Source organism: Phlebotomus papatasi, chromosome 3, assembly GCF_024763615.1.
Source record: "Phlebotomus papatasi isolate M1 chromosome 3, Ppap_2.1, whole genome shotgun sequence".
Taxonomy (NCBI): Eukaryota; Metazoa; Arthropoda; class Insecta; order Diptera; family Psychodidae; genus Phlebotomus; species Phlebotomus papatasi.
Genome location: NC_077224.1, coordinates 71,747,563 through 71,766,367, shown reverse-complemented (window position 1 = coordinate 71,766,367; position 18,805 = coordinate 71,747,563). Strand labels below are relative to the sequence as shown.

Genomic DNA, 18,805 nt, shown 5'->3' with positions numbered 1-18,805 from the left:
GATCATATGCGCCAAAAATCGATTTTCGTGGACGTCCCGTCCATCCTTCCGTCCGTCCGTCTGTCTGTCCGTCTGTCCGTCCGTCCGTCCGTCCGTCCGTACATCTGTCCGTCCGTCCGTCCGTCCGTCTGTCCGTTCGTCCCAAAATTCAATTCACAATCGAATTTTCACGCATTCCGAGTTTCAAGCACCTCGAGTTGCACGCATTTCGAGGTCGCCTGTATCTCAGCTACCTACTATTATAGCGGTACTGTTTTTTTACTGTGTACCTCAGTAAAATATGTTCCACAAAATCCGTTGTCACTTGGTAAATTTGAAAAACTCCGCGCAGCCGCAAAGTAGGCCAAATAAGTTGATTTTGAAATAGGAGAAAAAACTACATAACCTCCTATTCTAAAAGACAAGAAAAGCAATAAAAGAAAAGTCTCAGTCGGTGTCATTTCTGTTTGGAGAAAAGTTGCATTTGTTTTACGGAAAATGCCTGTTGATAAGGAAAAATTGAGTGAGTTGAAGGAGAGATATGATAAGTCTATTCGTCTCATGGAAGAAGATAGCAAAAGTGATCCTGAAACCGAACCCTTCAGATCACACTATGCTGCCAGGGATATTCTTCTGGAGATTAAAGCCAAACTGGAAAAACTCTTGGCCAGCGTTGAGGAGAGTGATGTGGAGACGAAATTAATCTATAAGTCTCTACTGGGATTCATCTACAAGAACCTTGGGCAGCTGTACATCTACGTAGAGGAGATAACAACTGGAAGGAAATATCTGCAGGATTGTATCCTTTTGCTTGAGGATTTCCATACTAATCCTGAAGCTGTCATTCCACTTATGGGATCACTCAATCAACTGGGCATCCTTCAGGCCAATCAGAGTGAAACCAAAGATGCCAAGGATACTCTCCTGAGGGCAGAAAAAGTCTATTTGGACTTCAATGCATCTGAGAGTGCTGAGCCTCTAACAACTATAAATGATTTGTTAGCAACTAATTTGGAGAATGAATCTGGAGCAGGGAGGCTTTTGTTGGAAAAGACTTACACACTTACACTGTACTACCTGGCCCAGGTGGTTTGTACGCTCGGAGAAGGAGATGCTTCGAGGAGATATTGCCATAACACTCTCAAACGTCAGCTGGAGTTTAAGGATTACGAACCTATTGATTGGGCATTAAATGCTGCAACGCTGTCTCAGTGTTTTTTGAATCCGGATACCCTGACCCATGCTAGGCATCATCTGGCTGCAGCAACGTACATGATGGATGGATTTGAGGGGAGGATGCTTAAACCCGAGATGTCAGAGGAAGAAAAGGCAGCACAACTGGAAACATTCAAACATCGCTATGCTGATGTGAATAGGTGCTGGGTAAAGTATGGGCTGTATATCCTATCTCACAGTAAAGAACGTCTAATGGATGATAAGGATGACGGAGGTGAGAATGAGAAGAAAATGAAGTCCTTAACACTGAAAGATGAAGATGCCATGACCTTTTCGCTGGATTTATCGATTTACGAAACCAAGATCACTGATCAACCGGTCCTTATGTTTGAAGATGCCAAGGAGGTATACCACTTTGTGATAGGGCATATCAATCAAGCCAAAACTTACTACACCGCCGAAACTCTAGCTTCAGAGTATGCCAAAATAGTCATGGATTTATCCTCGATGCTGAAATATTTAGCCTTCTTTGAGGAAAATGAGGATGACCAGTGTAAGTTGCACAAAAAGCAAGCTGATCATCTTGAGGATCTAGTTACACTCCTGAACCCTACGTACTACTTAGTAATTTGTAGGGAGGTTTGGTACGAACTTGGGATTACTTATATGACTATGCTGGATATCAAATTGGATAAACTGAAGCACAATGAGCGTCCGTCTCCGCATGCCCTCAATAAAGTTAATACTCTCTGTGATAAGGGCATCAAGAACTTTGGTAAATTCATCGACTCCTTCCCCAAAATCGATGAGACAACAAGTGATGAAGAGATGCAGTTGATCCTGTACGCTTACTTCCATCTCGGAAGGCTTTACTACAAGAAAATCACTCCAGACAGGAGGATGCAGTTTGTCCATCTGGAAAATAGCCTTAAGTTCTACAATCTCTTCCTCACGGGCTGTGATAAGAGAGAAACCATAACGAAGGGTATGAAGGGCGAGATTGGATGCTGCAGGGAAATGGTCAGCTTACTGCCCCTAAAACTAGCACAAATCAATGTCTCGCTCAATTCTTAAAGATCTCCATTTATTTATCCTGGCACATAGAGCTTTTAATAACAAAAAAATATATTAAAGAAGGGCATTTCTCTGCACACAGCAAAATATCACAAACTCAGGAGGTGACTCTGAAGTTACCGGACAGCAATAAGATCCTGGAGTAAATGGCTAAACTGTTAGGATTAGAAAGGAATCTGGAATTCATGGATATGCCCGAAAACTTGCTAAAATCACCTCCTGCAGTAATTTGGAATGTTTGCACAAATAGTTACATCTTGCATGTAGATTCTACATTATTTTTGCCCCAGCCATTTAAAAATAAATACTGAGAGTTTATCGTTGAATGTAAAGAGATTATAGCAAAAAAAAAACACGAGAAAAGAAAAGCTTAACTAAAAAATATATAATGTTACACTTTTAAAAAATATAATTAAACATTATTTTACAAACATCTTCTAGATAATCTTATGATAAAAAATTTCTCTATAGAGTGATACGGTATATTCCTTAAGATTGTGTCATTAATTTGGCTCAACATTCAATATAATTAACATCTTTGATTGGTTTTTCTTTTGGAAAAAAAAAATGCTTTCCTTAGCTCTTGCCATCATTCCGATAAAATATTTTTTGTGTAGACTCACAACACGGTCACAATAAAGACTACATTTTTTTTGGGCAATCCGGATTTTGGTTTTTCCTGTTTTAAAATATTGTGGCTTAGTCCGGAAGAAGGGGCTGTTGATCGGGATGCCCAGCAAATCTATTTCGCACGGAAGTTGGAGAATAGGAAGTTCCAGCAGCAGATGGTGCTTCGATATGTTCAACTTCAGCATGAGAAAATTTTCCAATGTTTAAGCTGAAAATGGCAAAAAAAACAAGCAAAAGAAACAATTAAATCAAGAGGAATTTACCAAAGTTTTCTGGAAGCAACCTTATTTCCGCACGGATAAAACTTCATAAGACTTCTGTCCACGGAAGCTTCACCGCAAAATTGGCAGCATTAAAATAACAAAGATGGATGGTTAACCGTATGAATAGCACCATCACTCGGGTACTTACAGATTATCCGGATGATTTTCCCTCTGACCTGGCGTTAGATTGAGGATACCTTTGTTGTTTATATCATACAGCCAGATAACAATGGTTGCAATAAGGGCTACAGAAAGCCATCCCATGAAGAAGATCTCCAGCATCATGAAACCTCCATGATCAACAACCATTCCAGCCAACATAGAAATGACAGCAAGTCCGAGATTCTGTACAGATTGACAACTGCAACGGAATCATCAATTACTAAAAAATACTTCAAGTAAACACAACCATGGACCTACATTCCATAAGCCGTTCCCAGCTGGTATTCAGGAACAATAAGAGCCACTAAAGGCCAAAGACTGCTTGCAAGCATCGAATAACCCATTCCCATAATAATCACACCAATATATGGATTAGCAAAGGTGAATCCGAGGATTGCATGGGCAACAATAGTCGTTATGATAGATACAAATACCCAAAGAACATTTTTCCCAGTCTTATCCACAACTAATCCCATAAGAGGACTAGCAATGGCAGAAATGATGTAGACAATTGAATTAACAGTATTTGCATCTTCGGGAGAATAATCAAATTTCCGGATGAAGAAGACCTTGCCCAAGGCAATAAAAGGAAAGATAGCTACGTAGTAAGCCACACAGATCACTGAAACCATCCAGAAAGTTACTCGGAATGTTTTAACATCAGTAAGTTTGGCTATTTCTCCGGTGGGATTGTCATTTCTTTTTAAAATCCTCTGAGCTCTACCATCCATCCAGCCCAAGACCAGAGCACAGATCATGGACATTACGCAGGTGAGGGAAGCAAGCAGGAGAACAACCCCTGCGCACATGTGACCCTTGTAGAACTGATTGACATACTTGTAGACAGGTTCCATCACCAGAAAATTCACAGTGCTACCCAATCGGGCAAAGGACAGCTGCAATCCGAACACCATATTCAGTTCCTTGCCTTTAAACCACAAAACTGCGTAGTTATTCTGAGCTACTGCCAGAGATTCTGCTCCAATGCCGAATATAAAACGTCCGACAACCATCAACCAGAACATGTTGAGAATGCCACCCATGGCAAACAGGAGCTGGCCTATCAAGAGGATGAACATGTAGATTATGGTTCCAAAACGGATGCCAAACACTCTGTCCAGGAGGAAGCCTCCGATGAAACAAAGTACAACGTTGGGCCAAGAGTAGATAGAGTAGAGCATTACGAATTGACTGGTTGACATGCCTAGGTCGTTCTTGAAGTTGTCCTGCAGAGCTCCAGGGTTGTCATAGCAGAAGTAGGAGCCTGAAAGTTTAGGGTTCAATTAGGCTTTTATTTTAGTTGCATAGGGGAAACTGTGATTTTTAATCGGATGTTTGACTTCAGAGGACAGGACTTATAGAAATTTATAGGCATTATAGGAGGGATGCTTGTTCGCTGAAGAAATGATCAAGATAGTCCAAGTAGTTTAAAAAATAAAAATTAGTGTTTGGTGGTACCCCGTGTTTGGTGGTGCCCCAGTTTCCCTACCAAAAAGCACATGATATACATTATACTTTCTTCTTTTCAAAGTCATTATCAAAAATCTAAAATCAGTAATCAAGTGTTTGAGTCCCGATAACAAAGGACTTAAATTGCGGAACCGATTAGTCTTAATAATAGTAATAACTCCTATTCCGGTATAAAATTGTATGATCAAAGAACCACCTGTTCAGCAATACCTACCTGATAAGGATTTGATCAAAGTATTGAAATTTGTGAATCTAATAAAATTAAAATAATGTGACTTTTTTGTCATTCATTTATTTACTGACCATTTTCAAATTCAATTTTTGACTTCTTATACACAGTAAAAAATTTCGGCACATATTTGTTCCAAAAGTTAGATCGTCCACGGACACCATAATTTTTGGCACAATCTTGTTCATTTTACGAGACTCAAAAAGATACCCAATATTAGTAACGAATTTGTTAAAATAAATAGCTCGTCTATAAAATCGTATCCCTCCTCTTCTCACACTCAGTTACCCGTCACCAATGAAGCGAGGAGGACGCCAAATTTATAGCAATTTTCGCGCTACATGGTTTCACTTTTTTAATTCGAGATACCTTTCCCCTCCTGCTGCCAGCACTCGAATATGATTTCGTCATGCACGCGTCTGTATAAAACACTCTTAAGTTGATTTTTATTTGATGTTCCTTATGAACTTTCGCCACCAAAATCCATCTCGACTGAAGTATAGGCCTTAACTGTACGACGAAATCACTTACACGGATTTGTTTCCGACAATTGGAACAAAAAGATTTCCAACATGAGTAACAATTTCGTTCCAAAAATTACCTCGTCCACGGACACCGAAAATTTTTGGAACAAATATCTTACAGATGTAGGAATGATATTGTTATAAAGAAAATGTACCAATTTGTTCCTGACAGTGGGAACAAAACAGCCGCGTGCAACAAATTCTATTCCAATTTTTAGGAACTAATTTGTATAAAACGAAATCAACTCAAATTTGTAGACATTCCACTGTATCAAAACGGTTCCAAAAGAAAATTCTAACAAAATTGTAACTGCATTTCATAACAAAACTATAAAGAAAACTTTTTGGAACCAAAATATATCTTTTCTAGGTGCAAATCGATTCCGAAAAAAATTTGTTCCAAGGAAAATTTGTTCCAATATTTTGGTCAGTGTCCAAACGTTTTTACCGTGTAGCAACGGTCAGGGGTGCGGGAGACAGGGCTCACAATTGTTTTAATCGAAGGCGCTTAGGCCCAAGTCTAACATACTAAAATTTGAGCTTGATCCATGTCATAAGGGCTGAGATATTGAGAATACAAAATTTTGGGTGTTCCAAAATTGTGAAACTGATCTGACCATCTGGCCTCGGACCACTGTAGTTGAGATTGTGAAGAATCTCAGGTAGAAAATGCGTTTTCAATTTTTGAAGCTCAACCATCTTGAACCAGATGCCAATCGGTAAAAATATAGACCTTCGGTCTTCGGTGAACCTCTTATAAGTTAATGTGTTTTCTTTTTGCCCCATGTTAGACTTAAACCACTTAGTAAAACCATGTTAGACTTAACGCTTTAGACCAAGAGGATCAAAAATAAGGGGTCAGAAAAATTTATTTTTCCTGTTTTTAGAGACGAAACATAACTTTAAATGGTCATAAGGCTTTATTGCAGGTGGCCCAATCGTGCTTAGGCTTCAAGGCTACGGTAGGAGTCATAAGTTTGTTACGGTGCTCATTTCTAGTGAAACAAGCTTTGAAAAACTATTGTAAATATTTTTTTTTAAGTAAGATTTTGATTCCAATACTTTCTTTGGTTATTACTCTTTCTAATTATAGGTTCATTACTAATAAAATTAATTTAAAACAGTAATGTAATATTTCGTCGATCAAAAGTTTGTCACGGTCTACAATAATATTTAATATTTCCATCGTTCTTGCAAGATAATTTAGCAATTCGATCGGGCATGGAAAGACCAAGCTGCAACTCTTCTTGTGTGAAAAGAGGCTAGATCTCAAGGATGATCTGCTTCAAATCTTTCAAACAATGTTTCTGAGATGATATTTTGATTTTTAGCAAAGACCAAAGATTTTCGATGGGTCAGAGGTCTCCGCTTTAACGTAGCCAGTTCATAACGTTAATGCCTTCATTCTGAAAATATTTTGTGATTATTTTGGCCTTGTGAATCAGGTTGCGTTGTCTTGTATTACAAAATCGACACCAATCAGAATCGGTTAGAAACGTTTGCAAACCTGAGCGTATACCAGAGGGATAGAGAAGAGGATAAGATCTTGCGGAATAATCGAATTCATTAGAGCACTTATGCCACATTACAAAAAAAAGCTAAACAAATCGTGACACTGAAATCACCCAATCTTTTCTGGGATAGAGATCGGAAAAATTCCTGTCCCTACCCAGGCTTGATCTGGGAACTTCTCCTATTCTAGAGGAGAGCTCTAACACCTCGAGCTACAGAAGTCACAAGTTCTATTGACTAGCCACACGACCTCAACCAACCCAGCAACGAAAACTTTCGGGGTTTTAGAAGCGTAACAGTGGTTGCTTCTTAAATTGTTCGTTACGTGATGATCACCACCCAGCAACGAAAGTTCGCGATTTGTACAGTATATATACGATTCTCAAATCTCTTCGTGTAGGAGAAAGCTTTGATGCTTCGCACATACCCATGGAAATCCATGAAACCATGAGATTCTTATGGAATCAGGTAAAAAAAAATCGTTTGTAGTGTCATAAACGGGGGCCTCTCGACATTTCATTTTTCAATGCGTTTTTGTATAGAGGCACTGAAGACTAATGGCAAGTTTTTTCCTAAAGAGAATTGACTTATCGCCAGTTGGATCAGCAATTGTCGTAACTTTATCATTACCTCATCAGCATTTCTTTTAGCAATATGCAACTATACGTATACTAATACAAGAACTGCTGATGAAGTGATGAGAAAGTTACGCTAATTGCTGATCCAACTGACGTTATCAGTCTCATATATTTCGAAATCGTGCACTAAAAGCTATCTAAAAATAAATATTTCATAATTTTCGCCGAAATAATACAAGAACTACGAGCAAACTTGTTTAAGTTACGGTGCAATATCTGCTAAATTTTTAGAAGGAAAAGTAAAAATAGCTTCACTTTTTATTAGGCTGATGGGCCCCTGATCATCAAAAACGTGCCTTAGTAAAATTCCAAAGTGATATTAAAATTTTTCAAACCTACACTGAGACAAAAAAGAGGGTGCGATTAACATTTTTTCCTCTTAACTTTAACACATTTTAGGTGTAAAAATATATCAACATTTTTTAATGTTAATTTTACACCTTTTTAAGGGTAAAATTAACATAAAAAAGGGTAACTTTAACCCCTAATACACCTAAAAAGGGTAATATTTACACCGATTTCGGATCAATACTGCAGGGTAAAATTAATATTTCGGGAATGTTATTTTAACTTTTTCGGATTTCTCTCACTCAGTGTAGTACAAACAATTTATTAAAGCTGTGCTTTGAGTGAGCTGAGCTGTTCTTTGGTTAAGTAAATCGTGTGCGAAGGTAGAAACTTGATTGAATCTTCTCGCAAATCGACACTAAGTTTTCATTTTCCTCTTGGAAAAAACTGAAGATTTCCTGGGATTTTGTGAGGATTTGGATTATGAAACTTTAAGTAAGTGATTTTTTGGCATAATTGGAGAATCGATACAGTTTACATGGTAGTCAGAAAAATCACTTAACTTCAACATCATTTTTATGTGCGAACCATCAAAGGCTTCCTCTGTACTCTTTTCCAAATTTGATATAAACTATACGGTGCCTAAAATTTTACGTGGGATCTGTTAAATATCTTTATTAATTACTCTTGTACAAAGCATAGTATGGCATAGTACAAAAGGATTAAAAAGACACTGACATTCTCTTATCTATGATTTTATTATTAATACTGCAGATAAAAGTGTCTACGAGAATTAAACTGTTTTGACACTTTTATAATTTTTGTTCTGAAAAAAATATGAGCTTTAGAGAAAGATCAGGTATCTCATGATTTGAGTACAACGTACAACGGAGAATGAGTCTGGTATCTAAGGGTAGAGACGATGGAAAATTGGGTTATTGTTATCACGCAATTCTGCGTCATGTTGAGTTAGGTCAATCTAGACAAAGGCTTCCTCGGATGATGGGATGGAAAAAAGAGATGGGAATGCGAGACGATAGGGGTCAAAATGCACAAATGAGACGCAATACTCACCAAAACCCAGTAGACACATAAAGATGAGGGCAATGAATCTGTGACACGTGTGACTGGGATTGCAGCAGGGAGACGCTGCACATCCTGTCAGCTCCTCATCCAATTCGTTGTCCTCCCCATCTTCCGGGCGATCTGACTCATGCAATATGGGCACACGGCTCTCATCCTCATCCTGGGAATGCATCTTACTCAGTTTATCTCGATCCAATGCACACTTAATTTGATTCTGGATGATTTCCAAATATTCTGGGGGTGGATTGTCCCAGTCACTGTCTCAATGGCGCCTTCCAGATGGTGGTTTTCACTTTTTAATTATGCTTCAGGCACATTTCTCAAATTTGTGCATTAACTGAGGGAGATCAGGGAATAATTTCAGTGCACAAAATCAACCTCGGCTTTATCGATTTATTCAGATTATCTAGCCAAAAAATGTTTTATATTTTTTCCCTTTCAATCCACAATGTCACTCACCAGCTTCCACTCCACTCTCCAACTCCCTGGAGTTCTGTATAGCTGTCTCTTTCATGGGTTTGCCCATGAATCTGGACCTAGATGTCGCTCCTAGATAATATTTCGAATTCAACGGACGTATCTCTGCCTCAGTCTTTAGGTTTATTTCAAGACCAACAAGCCTAAAGAGAGTATTCTGACGTCAACTTTTCTCAGGGAATTTGTTTGAGGTCCAGATCCTCAATCAAACCAGTCATTTATATCCCAGGCAAAAATCATTATTTATCTGAGACTGGCCGACACATTATATGAAGTCACAATTGCTGAGTACGTGTTCTTAATGCACAAATAAGCTTGGGACAATTTTGTCATTTGTTGAAAATGTCGTAATTGTTCTGAAAAGGACTAAGGAAAGGATGACAGGGCTTTTCCTTCAGCTTCCTTGAATCATATAGGAAATCCCATAAGTCACAATGAGAAGTGAAAATCTATTAGAGGTGATTACAATAGGGCTTCACACATTTGAAAATATCTTAAAAATGTTTTCTTCTTAAACATTTAATGCTGGCAAGTCATGGGAAAGAAAATTGCTGAAACGAAATTTAGTGTTGCTGACGAGTATCAAAATAATAGAAAAAATAAAGATTTTCAGCATATCTTTAAAATCATAAAGTGAGGAAAACTGTGATAAACAAATTTTCAGGAAAATGTTTGTCTACAATTTGATATAAATTCTACTTTATGCCCAACGCAGAATAACTTTTGTTTAGTAAACATGTTTTTGACATTTCAATGATAGTAAGTGAGATCTAGATCTAGTCATCTCGCTCATGCTCATGGGAAATTTTGAAAACATGTTTACAAACAAAAGTTATTGTGCGCTGACCATTATGCCCAGCGTACAATAACTTTTGTTTATAAACATGTTTTCAAAATTTGGTATGGGAGTGAGCGAGATGACTAGATCTAGATTTCATTCACTCTCACGGAAATATCAATAATATGTTTACAAAACAAAACTTATTGTGCGTTGGGCATTAGAATCGGTTTCGTAAATGGGTTTAAAAAATGTGGCTTTCAAGGTTCATGACCATGTCACATATAAAATTAATAATTAGGATTCTGAATCTGAACTGCGAGAATGCCAACAAAGGATAGCAAGTATTTTATCTTGCCTCTCTCTTGTGTTTCGCTCGAAAACTGACCGAATCACAGTTGGCACGCATGGAAAATTGCTCGAATTGCCTGTAATACGATTCAGAAAGCAATTAATACGAACAGTGGAACGGTAATATCTTTACTCATTGTATTACTCCACTATAGTGTACTCTTTCTAACATACGTAATATTCCATTTGAAATTTTGCATACTATATACCTCTCTCTCTGGCCTTTCTTAATATTAATATTAATCTTATATGTGACACCACGATCAATCTTTTTAATAAATATTTAAGAATATCATTGAAGTCATTGAAGTTGAAAATATTAAGACTTGACAAAAATTCAAATTGTTTATCCTTAAACATTTTCACAAAAGTACCAAGGATTTAAAAACGTAGTCATTCAAAATTATTCTAACAAAATCACATTTAAAATAATTTACTCAGAAAATCACTTAGCTGATTAAACATCGTGGAGTCACTTTAAGACTCCAGACAGACATGAGGATTAGCCGAGAGACGGCTTAGCGTAATTGTATTCGAAATAATGGTTAAACTTCATTTCCATCAATTTCCACTAAGTCGTCTCTCGGCTTAAGTCGCAAGTGTCTAGGGTATTACAATGAATATCGATTTTTTACTACTTCTCAAAAAGAGCTATATATGCAACAGGCTTTTTTTCAAATTCGTCACTGTTCTATAGCTTAAACGGTAAGAGATATGAACTTCCGGTCTTCGGTAAACTTACTTACTGTGGTAAACCCTCATAAAAAAACATTATTTCTGTACGGATGTTCCCTTTTTTCCTATCCCACTTTGCCCCCAACAAAACCATCTTTGTTTTTTGGTTTAGTTCGAAACAGACCTAACCGATTTCTTTTATTTTCGGATATGTCTTGGAGGCAGCGAAACGAACATGTTGTTCTTACATGCCTATGATCGAAAAAAATTCGACAACGAATTTTTGAAGGTTAAAGTTCAACTGCTTTAGGGGCCCATTCCTTAACCAATTTATGTAGGGTAAGTGCTCATAATTTTGGACAGTTTCTAAATTTGGACACTTTGAGGGTAAAATTGGACACTAAAAATAAATTGATTAAAATGATGGATTTTTATTCCAATATTTGATGAATAATGAATTCTATCTAGGGGAGACTGGGGCACATGTAACCATTTTCGATACATGCGAATTTGAGGTGATTTTCCAAGGACACCGTGATTTTTTGGAAAATATTTCTTAGCTCATGTTTTACCCTTGGGTATAGGCAATTCGTCGAGGGTAATGCGGATGCTGGAAAACAATTGAGTTTTCCATAAAAATAAAATTTGTGTCCCTGTGCATTTTTCTCTTTTCACAAAATACCTGGGGTAGAAGTAACCACTTTCTGGGGAGGATGTAAACACCTTTTTTCCCACCCTTGAAATTAACTTTGCACCACTTTCAAATATTTTAATTACTTAAGAGATATATAAAAACTGTATATTTTTCAAAAAATCACGACACTTTTTACAAAGAATAATTAAAATAGCAAAAAAACTAAAAGCATGCATATCAAAGACATTTTTCAATAGATTTTCCCCATATTTTGACATCATGTGACTTTTTATTGAACACAGCGCCACCAATTTTTTTCGTAATCTATGAATTATAGATATTACGCATGAAGGTCAATTTCCCGCTCTTTTACCTACTCATTTTGTAAATTGAAATTGCCTGTTTACATCTACCCCAAATGCTGTTTTCTGACCAATTATTAATTCTTTTAAAGTAATGAGTATCTCAATTTCTCTAGTAAATGCATTAATATAATCCTAAAAGATGTAGGAAAGAACTGGTATTGCTACATTTCGATTATTTTACACAATTTTTAATTTCCAGGTGGAAATCCAAATGATCAAAATAATCGAAATATCAACATTTTCAGGAAAATGATTTTTATTTTTAAAGTATATTAGGATTTTATTGACCAATTTATCTGTGGACATACATCCCCATGGTATCTATGAATGCTTATGGGTTTTATCCTCTGGAGTCTTAAAATTAATGAAAAAAATCACAGTGTTTACAACTACCCCAGATTACTACTGCCCCAGTTCCCCCTAAATATTTGTTCTTTTTGGAAGATTTTAACACTAAATACGTTAAATTTTGAATATGATTTGAGTTGAAATTGCTTTGTTGAAAATTCAGTGTGAGCAATTGCTTACGAGAAATATGACAGAACTTCGTGGCTTACTTCAGTCTTATTTAGTTTTGGTGAAGTACTAACAAAGTTTGTTTGCTGTTTTTGAGTGATATTATTGAATATTCATTGAATATTGTGTTGATTCACGTTACTGATGATTTGTACATTTGACCTGAAGTGAGATTTGCCTTGTGAATTATATTTTTCGTGTGAAAAATGGGAAATTTTTTAAGACATTCACCAGTGAGGTGATGATTCTTATTTTGGACAGGTGTTTTTCTCACGAAATTTCGTGAAGTTTTAGCTTTTGTGATGACTAGGTTGGACAAATGCCTGGAGAAACAAAGGAGCATCATCTCTACGAAAGAGATGTAGCGAGAAATGCCTTGAAAGGCTCCCGGAAAGAACAGGGAATGAGGGAATCCGCACGTACTTGGAGTATCGAAGTCAACTCACTTTAATGAATGATATGGAAAGTTTCCGGGCTTCTGTGACATTCTACGTTTCCCTTACATGAACAGGAAGAGGACTTGGTAAGATTGGTTCATCAAATGAAGAACAATGGGCATCCTGTTGAGACGGATTAGCTGTCCAAATTTACAGACAAGTTGTAAAAATTAATAACCAAGTTGTCCAAAATAAGAGTCAAATTCACCTCTACATATCAATTCATTTTTAAACGTATTAAAACTAATTTTAATAAAAATAAGACGATAAATAGCTTGCTAAGTTTCTAAACAACCCTTCTGAAAAGAGAGTAACAAGAAATGTCAATTAGTATAGAAAATATCGCACTTCAAACTTGGAACTTCGATACTTATAAGCAGACTGTCCAAAATTATAAGCACTTCCCCTAAATATGGTTTTTTTTTTGAAGGGGTAGTAAAATTTTCAAACCGATTGAATCGGTCACGATCAGCAATGAATCGGTAAAGCACTCATTATATTGGTTCATCTTACTTTAATATTTTACTTTTATTTATCTGAAAGTTTGTTACCGGACTAGAGGCCAAACGATAAGAGATATCGACATCCGGTCTTCGGTTACTCGCCCCTAATACATCAATATTACCTCGAGACGTGTTTTCTCCTTTTTGCACATCCTTCACACCCCCTTAGCTCCCCTCCAAAATCATATTTTTTTGGTTTTTTTTTTTCGAAAACGGCTTTTACGATTTCTTTTATTTTGGAATATGTTTTGGAGATACAATTATTGGTTGAATTATGGAAATATGGTGAATCTTGGAATTATTATGAAATTGTTGTGAGCTTTCTCTAATTTATAGAACTAATATTGCGAATATTGTGTAGAAAAATTTATTATAAGAATCCCTTTAGTATATTAGAATAATTCATTGGTCGTATTTTATCACAAAGCCACTGCAATACTGATAAATGACGCATGTTAATAAACTTTTGAACAAAATACTGTATAATACTCCAATTAAGATAAATTGTTATTTGCTTCCCCAAAAGCCTTTTCATTGCTGTAAAACAACGCAATAAAATATCATCACCTAATTTGTACCTATTAAATTGTCTGTAGCTTTTATCTCATTCGGACGATTTATAGTTTTGTCCACAAAAACTCGGGAAAGTATTTAACTGATATAACACAATTTATAAATATTGTTCTCCTCCTCATGGTTCGAAAATGGAATAAATTTTCCCACCATCAGCATTTTACCATTAATACTACTGTTTTAATTCAAACAACAAGCAATCTGGGCTACCAATTCTAGTTATTTATGTGTAATTTAATATAGGAAATCTTAACAGTCAATAGAATCAGTTGTATATAATATTTAATGGTCCAGTAGCTTTAGCTGAGAATGACTTTTGGGAAATTAATGGGTCTGCTTCTTTGGGGTTTATGGTCCTTTGTGGTTGATCATCAAAATAAGGCGGTAAGGGTGGTTGATGAATGCCAAAAAGCCGTATGAAAGCTAATTAAATAGTGAATGTGCTTGAATTTTATTTCTATCTGTGATATATAGCAATTCATGTTTTAGAAAATTAAATATTTTAACCAAGGATAGTCTGAAGTAGATTGGACAGTTATTTTCCTAAAAATTATAAGTAAAAAAAAATAAAATTTGTAAGTGAAATATAATTAACACTAAACCTACCGACCGTTTATGGTCGTTTTTCGGTCAAATTACAAACCGCGGTAGGAGGATACCAGAGGATACTAAACAAATTTGTCTTGGAAAAGAGCAAAAAATTAAAATATAAACACTGAATAATATATTACATGCTTATTTTAAGAAATTCATAAATTTTGATAGTGACATTGTATCATTTAAATATATGTTAATTTTAAACCGGTCAATTTGACCGGGTCTTGGTAGGTTTAGTGTTAATAAAGAGGTAATTAAGTAGTTATTTATGAAACTTTTTAATTTTTTTATTGACCATTTTGAATTATTTACTGACCAATTCGAAATTTATGAAATATTACAGTAAGAAGGTGGTAAAGAAGTTATAGTGCAATTTCAATGAAAAATAAACATGTTTTCTTCTTAGTATTCTACTGTTCTCAAGTACTTCTGCATAATCGACATTTCTTCGTTTTGTTTTGGAGCATGACGAGGACTGAGGATAGCAGTAGAGACATAAACCAACAAAAAGAAAAGTCGATAATGCAGAAGCACTTCAGAACAGTAAAATACTAAAAAAAAATCAGGATGAAGATTTCCCTAAAAAAGTGAGTCAGTCCCATGTTTCTTTTCAAAGAGTGGAATCTTTGTAAAGAAACATGAAATGTTCGTCAAATGATCATGATATGTATAATATTTTGTAAAAAAATAAAAACTTCTATGAACTTTTTGTGGATATACCATTTATGAGCATTTTGTAACATGAGCACCGAGTGGGAATTCACAAACAGTCACAAACTATTTTACAAAATATTTTTATCTGTGTAGAGCATAGAAAAAACGATTCTAGGTGAAGGTTTTCAGGTTTCGCACATAATCTGGCTTCAAACACTTCATATTTTTTGAAGACTCAAAGACCTTTCAAATGATTTAGACTGCCCCTATCATTTATTAAATTCATAAGCTGTTTAAGTTTTTAGGTTTGATTTTAAAAAATATGGAATTGTCAAGGTCATTGGAGGTCAATTTCTCTTTTTCTTTCTCTCACTATACGTGTTTCAATTACCTAAAGAAGTTCGATATGTAAAATATCACAATATTAGTTTGGAGAATCGTCGTTGCCATGATGAATATTACAGATTGCATGAACAAACTAAAGATATTTCACAAATTTTCCTTAACCGTTTCGCAAAAGAAAAATAAATTAAGAAAAAAAATCACTGTTTAAAGTTGAAGGGGAAATCGAAAGGAGTATTTGGGAGATCTCGAGAGACACGAACCTGAGATTCTCTTAAGAGGTATCCTTTATCCATGTGTCACACTTTCCCATGAAGCTGCTTTCAGCAGAATTTTCTCAGTGTGTTTATTCAGTTCCCGGAAATAGTTCATCCTTAATCTGCTACTTCTCTGCCAAAAAAAAAAGGAGAGGAAACTTGAATAGTTGGATTTCAAATGACAAATAGATAGAACTAGCATTGAAGGAAATGACTGCTTCAGAGAGTTCCTTTTCAAAATTCACTCAATAGTTCACCTTTGTGTATATCACGTTTTCTCCAATTGTGAATTTCTCAATGGGTTGAAAATTCACGTCAGTTCTTCTGAAGCAACAATGTGACAGATTTAAATCTCTGTCCAATTCACATTGAATGGACCAAGATTCATCCACCGCAATTCAATTTTGATCTTCTAAGGCACTCAATGCCCAAGAAAAGATCTTTCTCCGGGTTTCCAGATGTCTTCATATGCAACATTATGTGATGCCATTGCATTTCATGCATCTCGGAATTCCCCAGAGTTTTCCCGCAAATGAAAATTTTATCGTCAGAGAACATCGAATGTTGGATAATTCACAATTCCATAATTAAATTAAAATGCTTTTTACTACATTTAATGTTGATATTCTTCCACAGCAATTATGGTTAGAGTACAAGCTGGTGCTGCAACAAGCACCGAATTCCATACCATATGCTAGACTTTCCAAAGCTTAATGTTATAAAATGTTTAAATGCAAAAATACTTAATAAAAATTTCAATTTAATTTAAATCTCATAATAGTTTAAATAAAACAATCTGGTATGTAGTTATTTATTGTAGTTATGGGAAAATGTAGCAAATGTTAGAGGATATTAATCAAAATTGCGTTGTTTAGTATCACTATATTTTACTTCATGAAATTTCTCTATTCTTGAAAATTTCTCTAGCATCAGAATCTCCATCTGATACTCTTAACAAACACATTCCCTCCAGGGCAGAGTTCACAATAAACGTGCTCCAAATATCTTTTACCCCTTCCGGGATATAGTAGCATACTTTTGAACATGATAATTTGAAATGTGTGTTGTGAGGGTGGCTGGGGTCATATGGGGGATGATTGCTGGAGGAGAACAAACTAATGTGATCACTGTGAAATATTTCTCGCATTGCACAAACTTGCTGGGTATAATTGGTGGTTAAACCCATTATTGATTGCGAGAGTCATTAAAAGCATTTGTTTTGGCCTCTTGTAAAACATTCTAACATACTAAACAAACCACACTCAATGGAAGCCAATTTATCCCAGTGACTCCTGTTTGTTTTTAGCTGTATTTGTCTTTTTCTCCGGGAAAGCACCACGGTTTTTCCCATCGCAATTCCTGCCACTGAAAGTTTTTCTGTTCCTTCGGTTGAAAGTCGGAAGTGCTTTGAGGGGAAGTTACAATTGTCTGGTAATAGTTAACAATGTGATAATGAGGGTTATATCTAATGATTTCAGAGAATTATTTAATTATTTGACTTCTTCACATACACGTGTAATACACACCCAGGAATCCAAAGTTGAATCTAATTAGTTGTCGGTTTGTGTCACCAAAGTTCTTTGACTGTTGTTAAGGACTTTCATAGTCTCACACCATGATGCCGATGGCAGGAAAACTTTCCTCTAGGAAGCTCCTTGACTGAAATGTCTGAAATAGTATATGTTTCATGATATGAATAGCTTACGTTAGATATAATTCTAAATAAACTATTAAAAAATGTTAATTTTACATTAGCCTAATTAACATCTTTAGGGGAAACTAGGGTAAGTCCCTATAATTCTGAAAACTGAGAATTTGATTCAATTTTCCATGAACAGAATGAAAATGTTGCATCGCTCATGTTGCACGTTGAGGAGGGTAATCATGATGCTGGAAAATAACTCAATTTTTCAGAAAAAGAAAATTTGTGTCCCTGGTGCATTTTTACATGTCACCATACACCCGGAGCAGACCTGCTAACTCTTTTCACTCTTAAAGTAATTTTGGATATTATTCATCGTTTTGAGTTATTAAAAAAAGGTAGCGAAACGTCCCACGCTTTGTGAAGTGCCCGAACTCGTGACTTAAATGCTATACCTCAAAAGTACTTTAGCACGATTTACCGTTTACTGGTTCTCAACCGATTTGAACAGATTCGTAAATCACTTAAAAGATCCCACAAAATAGTTTAAAACAGAATGAATAGAATTGAGTTTCGGATAAAAATTACTTATCGGTTCATAATCGGTTCATTGCCGGTTCACAAGCGATTTGAACCGATTCATAAATCCCATAAATCACTCAAAACATTGCCCAAAATAACCTTAAGCGTAATATAATTAAACATCGGATAAAAATTATTTAACGGTTATGAACCGGAAGGGGTTCATATTCATAACCATAGAATTAATTAACTAACCATAGAATTTTTCATAGATCGACCATGTTTTTCAATGAAAAACACGCTAAGGTGAAAAATATGAATTTAATGTGTTGAATCTTCTGTCAAAGTTAAAGCATCTGGAAATGGTTTTGAATTAGGACATTTACCATACTTCAAGATATAATTTTCAATTCAAAACACGCGTTTATATTTTCTAATTTTAAACACAAAT

The 18,805-nt window shown here is 35.6% G+C and overlaps 2 protein-coding genes across 3 annotated transcripts; one reads left to right on the top strand and one right to left on the bottom strand.

The window, feature by feature from the left end:
• Positions 1–386: 386 nt before the first annotated feature.
• LOC129805157 (KIF-binding protein) lies at positions 387–2,514 on the top strand. The gene has a single exon (XM_055852902.1). It carries the CDS (start codon positions 478–480, stop codon positions 2,227–2,229), a length of 1,752 nt encoding a protein of 583 aa, XP_055708877.1. The 5' UTR covers positions 387–477; the 3' UTR covers positions 2,230–2,514.
• LOC129805158 (major facilitator superfamily domain-containing protein 1-like) lies at positions 2,223–9,530 on the bottom strand. 2 transcript variants are annotated; one of them, XM_055852903.1, is made up of 5 exons: positions 9,491–9,530; positions 9,020–9,368; positions 3,543–4,548; positions 3,271–3,483; positions 2,223–3,067 (listed from the first exon to the last, which is right to left on the bottom strand). In XM_055852903.1, the coding sequence occupies exons 2-5, from the start codon at positions 9,201–9,203 to the stop codon at positions 2,929–2,931; spliced, it is 1,542 nt and encodes a 513-aa protein (XP_055708878.1). In that variant the 5' UTR covers positions 9,204–9,368; positions 9,491–9,530; the 3' UTR covers positions 2,223–2,928. The 2 variants fall into 2 exon arrangements, with proteins under 2 accessions (XP_055708878.1, XP_055708879.1); XM_055852904.1 differs by adding an exon at positions 3,143–3,189 and having other exon boundaries at positions 2,912–3,067; positions 9,020–9,528.
• Between the last annotated feature and the right edge of the window lie 9,275 nt (positions 9,531–18,805).

What these genes read in the sequence shown, in the direction of transcription:
- LOC129805157 (XM_055852902.1), top strand. Translation starts at nt 478, where the DNA reads ATGCCTGTTGATAAGGAAAAATTGAGTGAGTTGAAGGAGAGATATGAT.
- LOC129805158 (XM_055852903.1), bottom strand. Translation starts at nt 9,203, where the DNA reads ATGCATTCCCAGGATGAGGATGAGAGCCGTGTGCCCATATTGCATGAG. An exon ending in TATGTGTCTACTGGGTTTTG is followed by an intron (nt 4,549 to 9,019) that starts GTGAGTATTGCG and finishes CTAAACTTTCAG; the next exon opens with GCTCCTACTTCTGCTATGAC. An exon ending in GAAAATCATCCGGATAATCT is followed by an intron (nt 3,068 to 3,270) that starts GTAAGTACCCGA and finishes TGCCATTTTCAG; the next exon opens with CTTAAACATTGGAAAATTTT.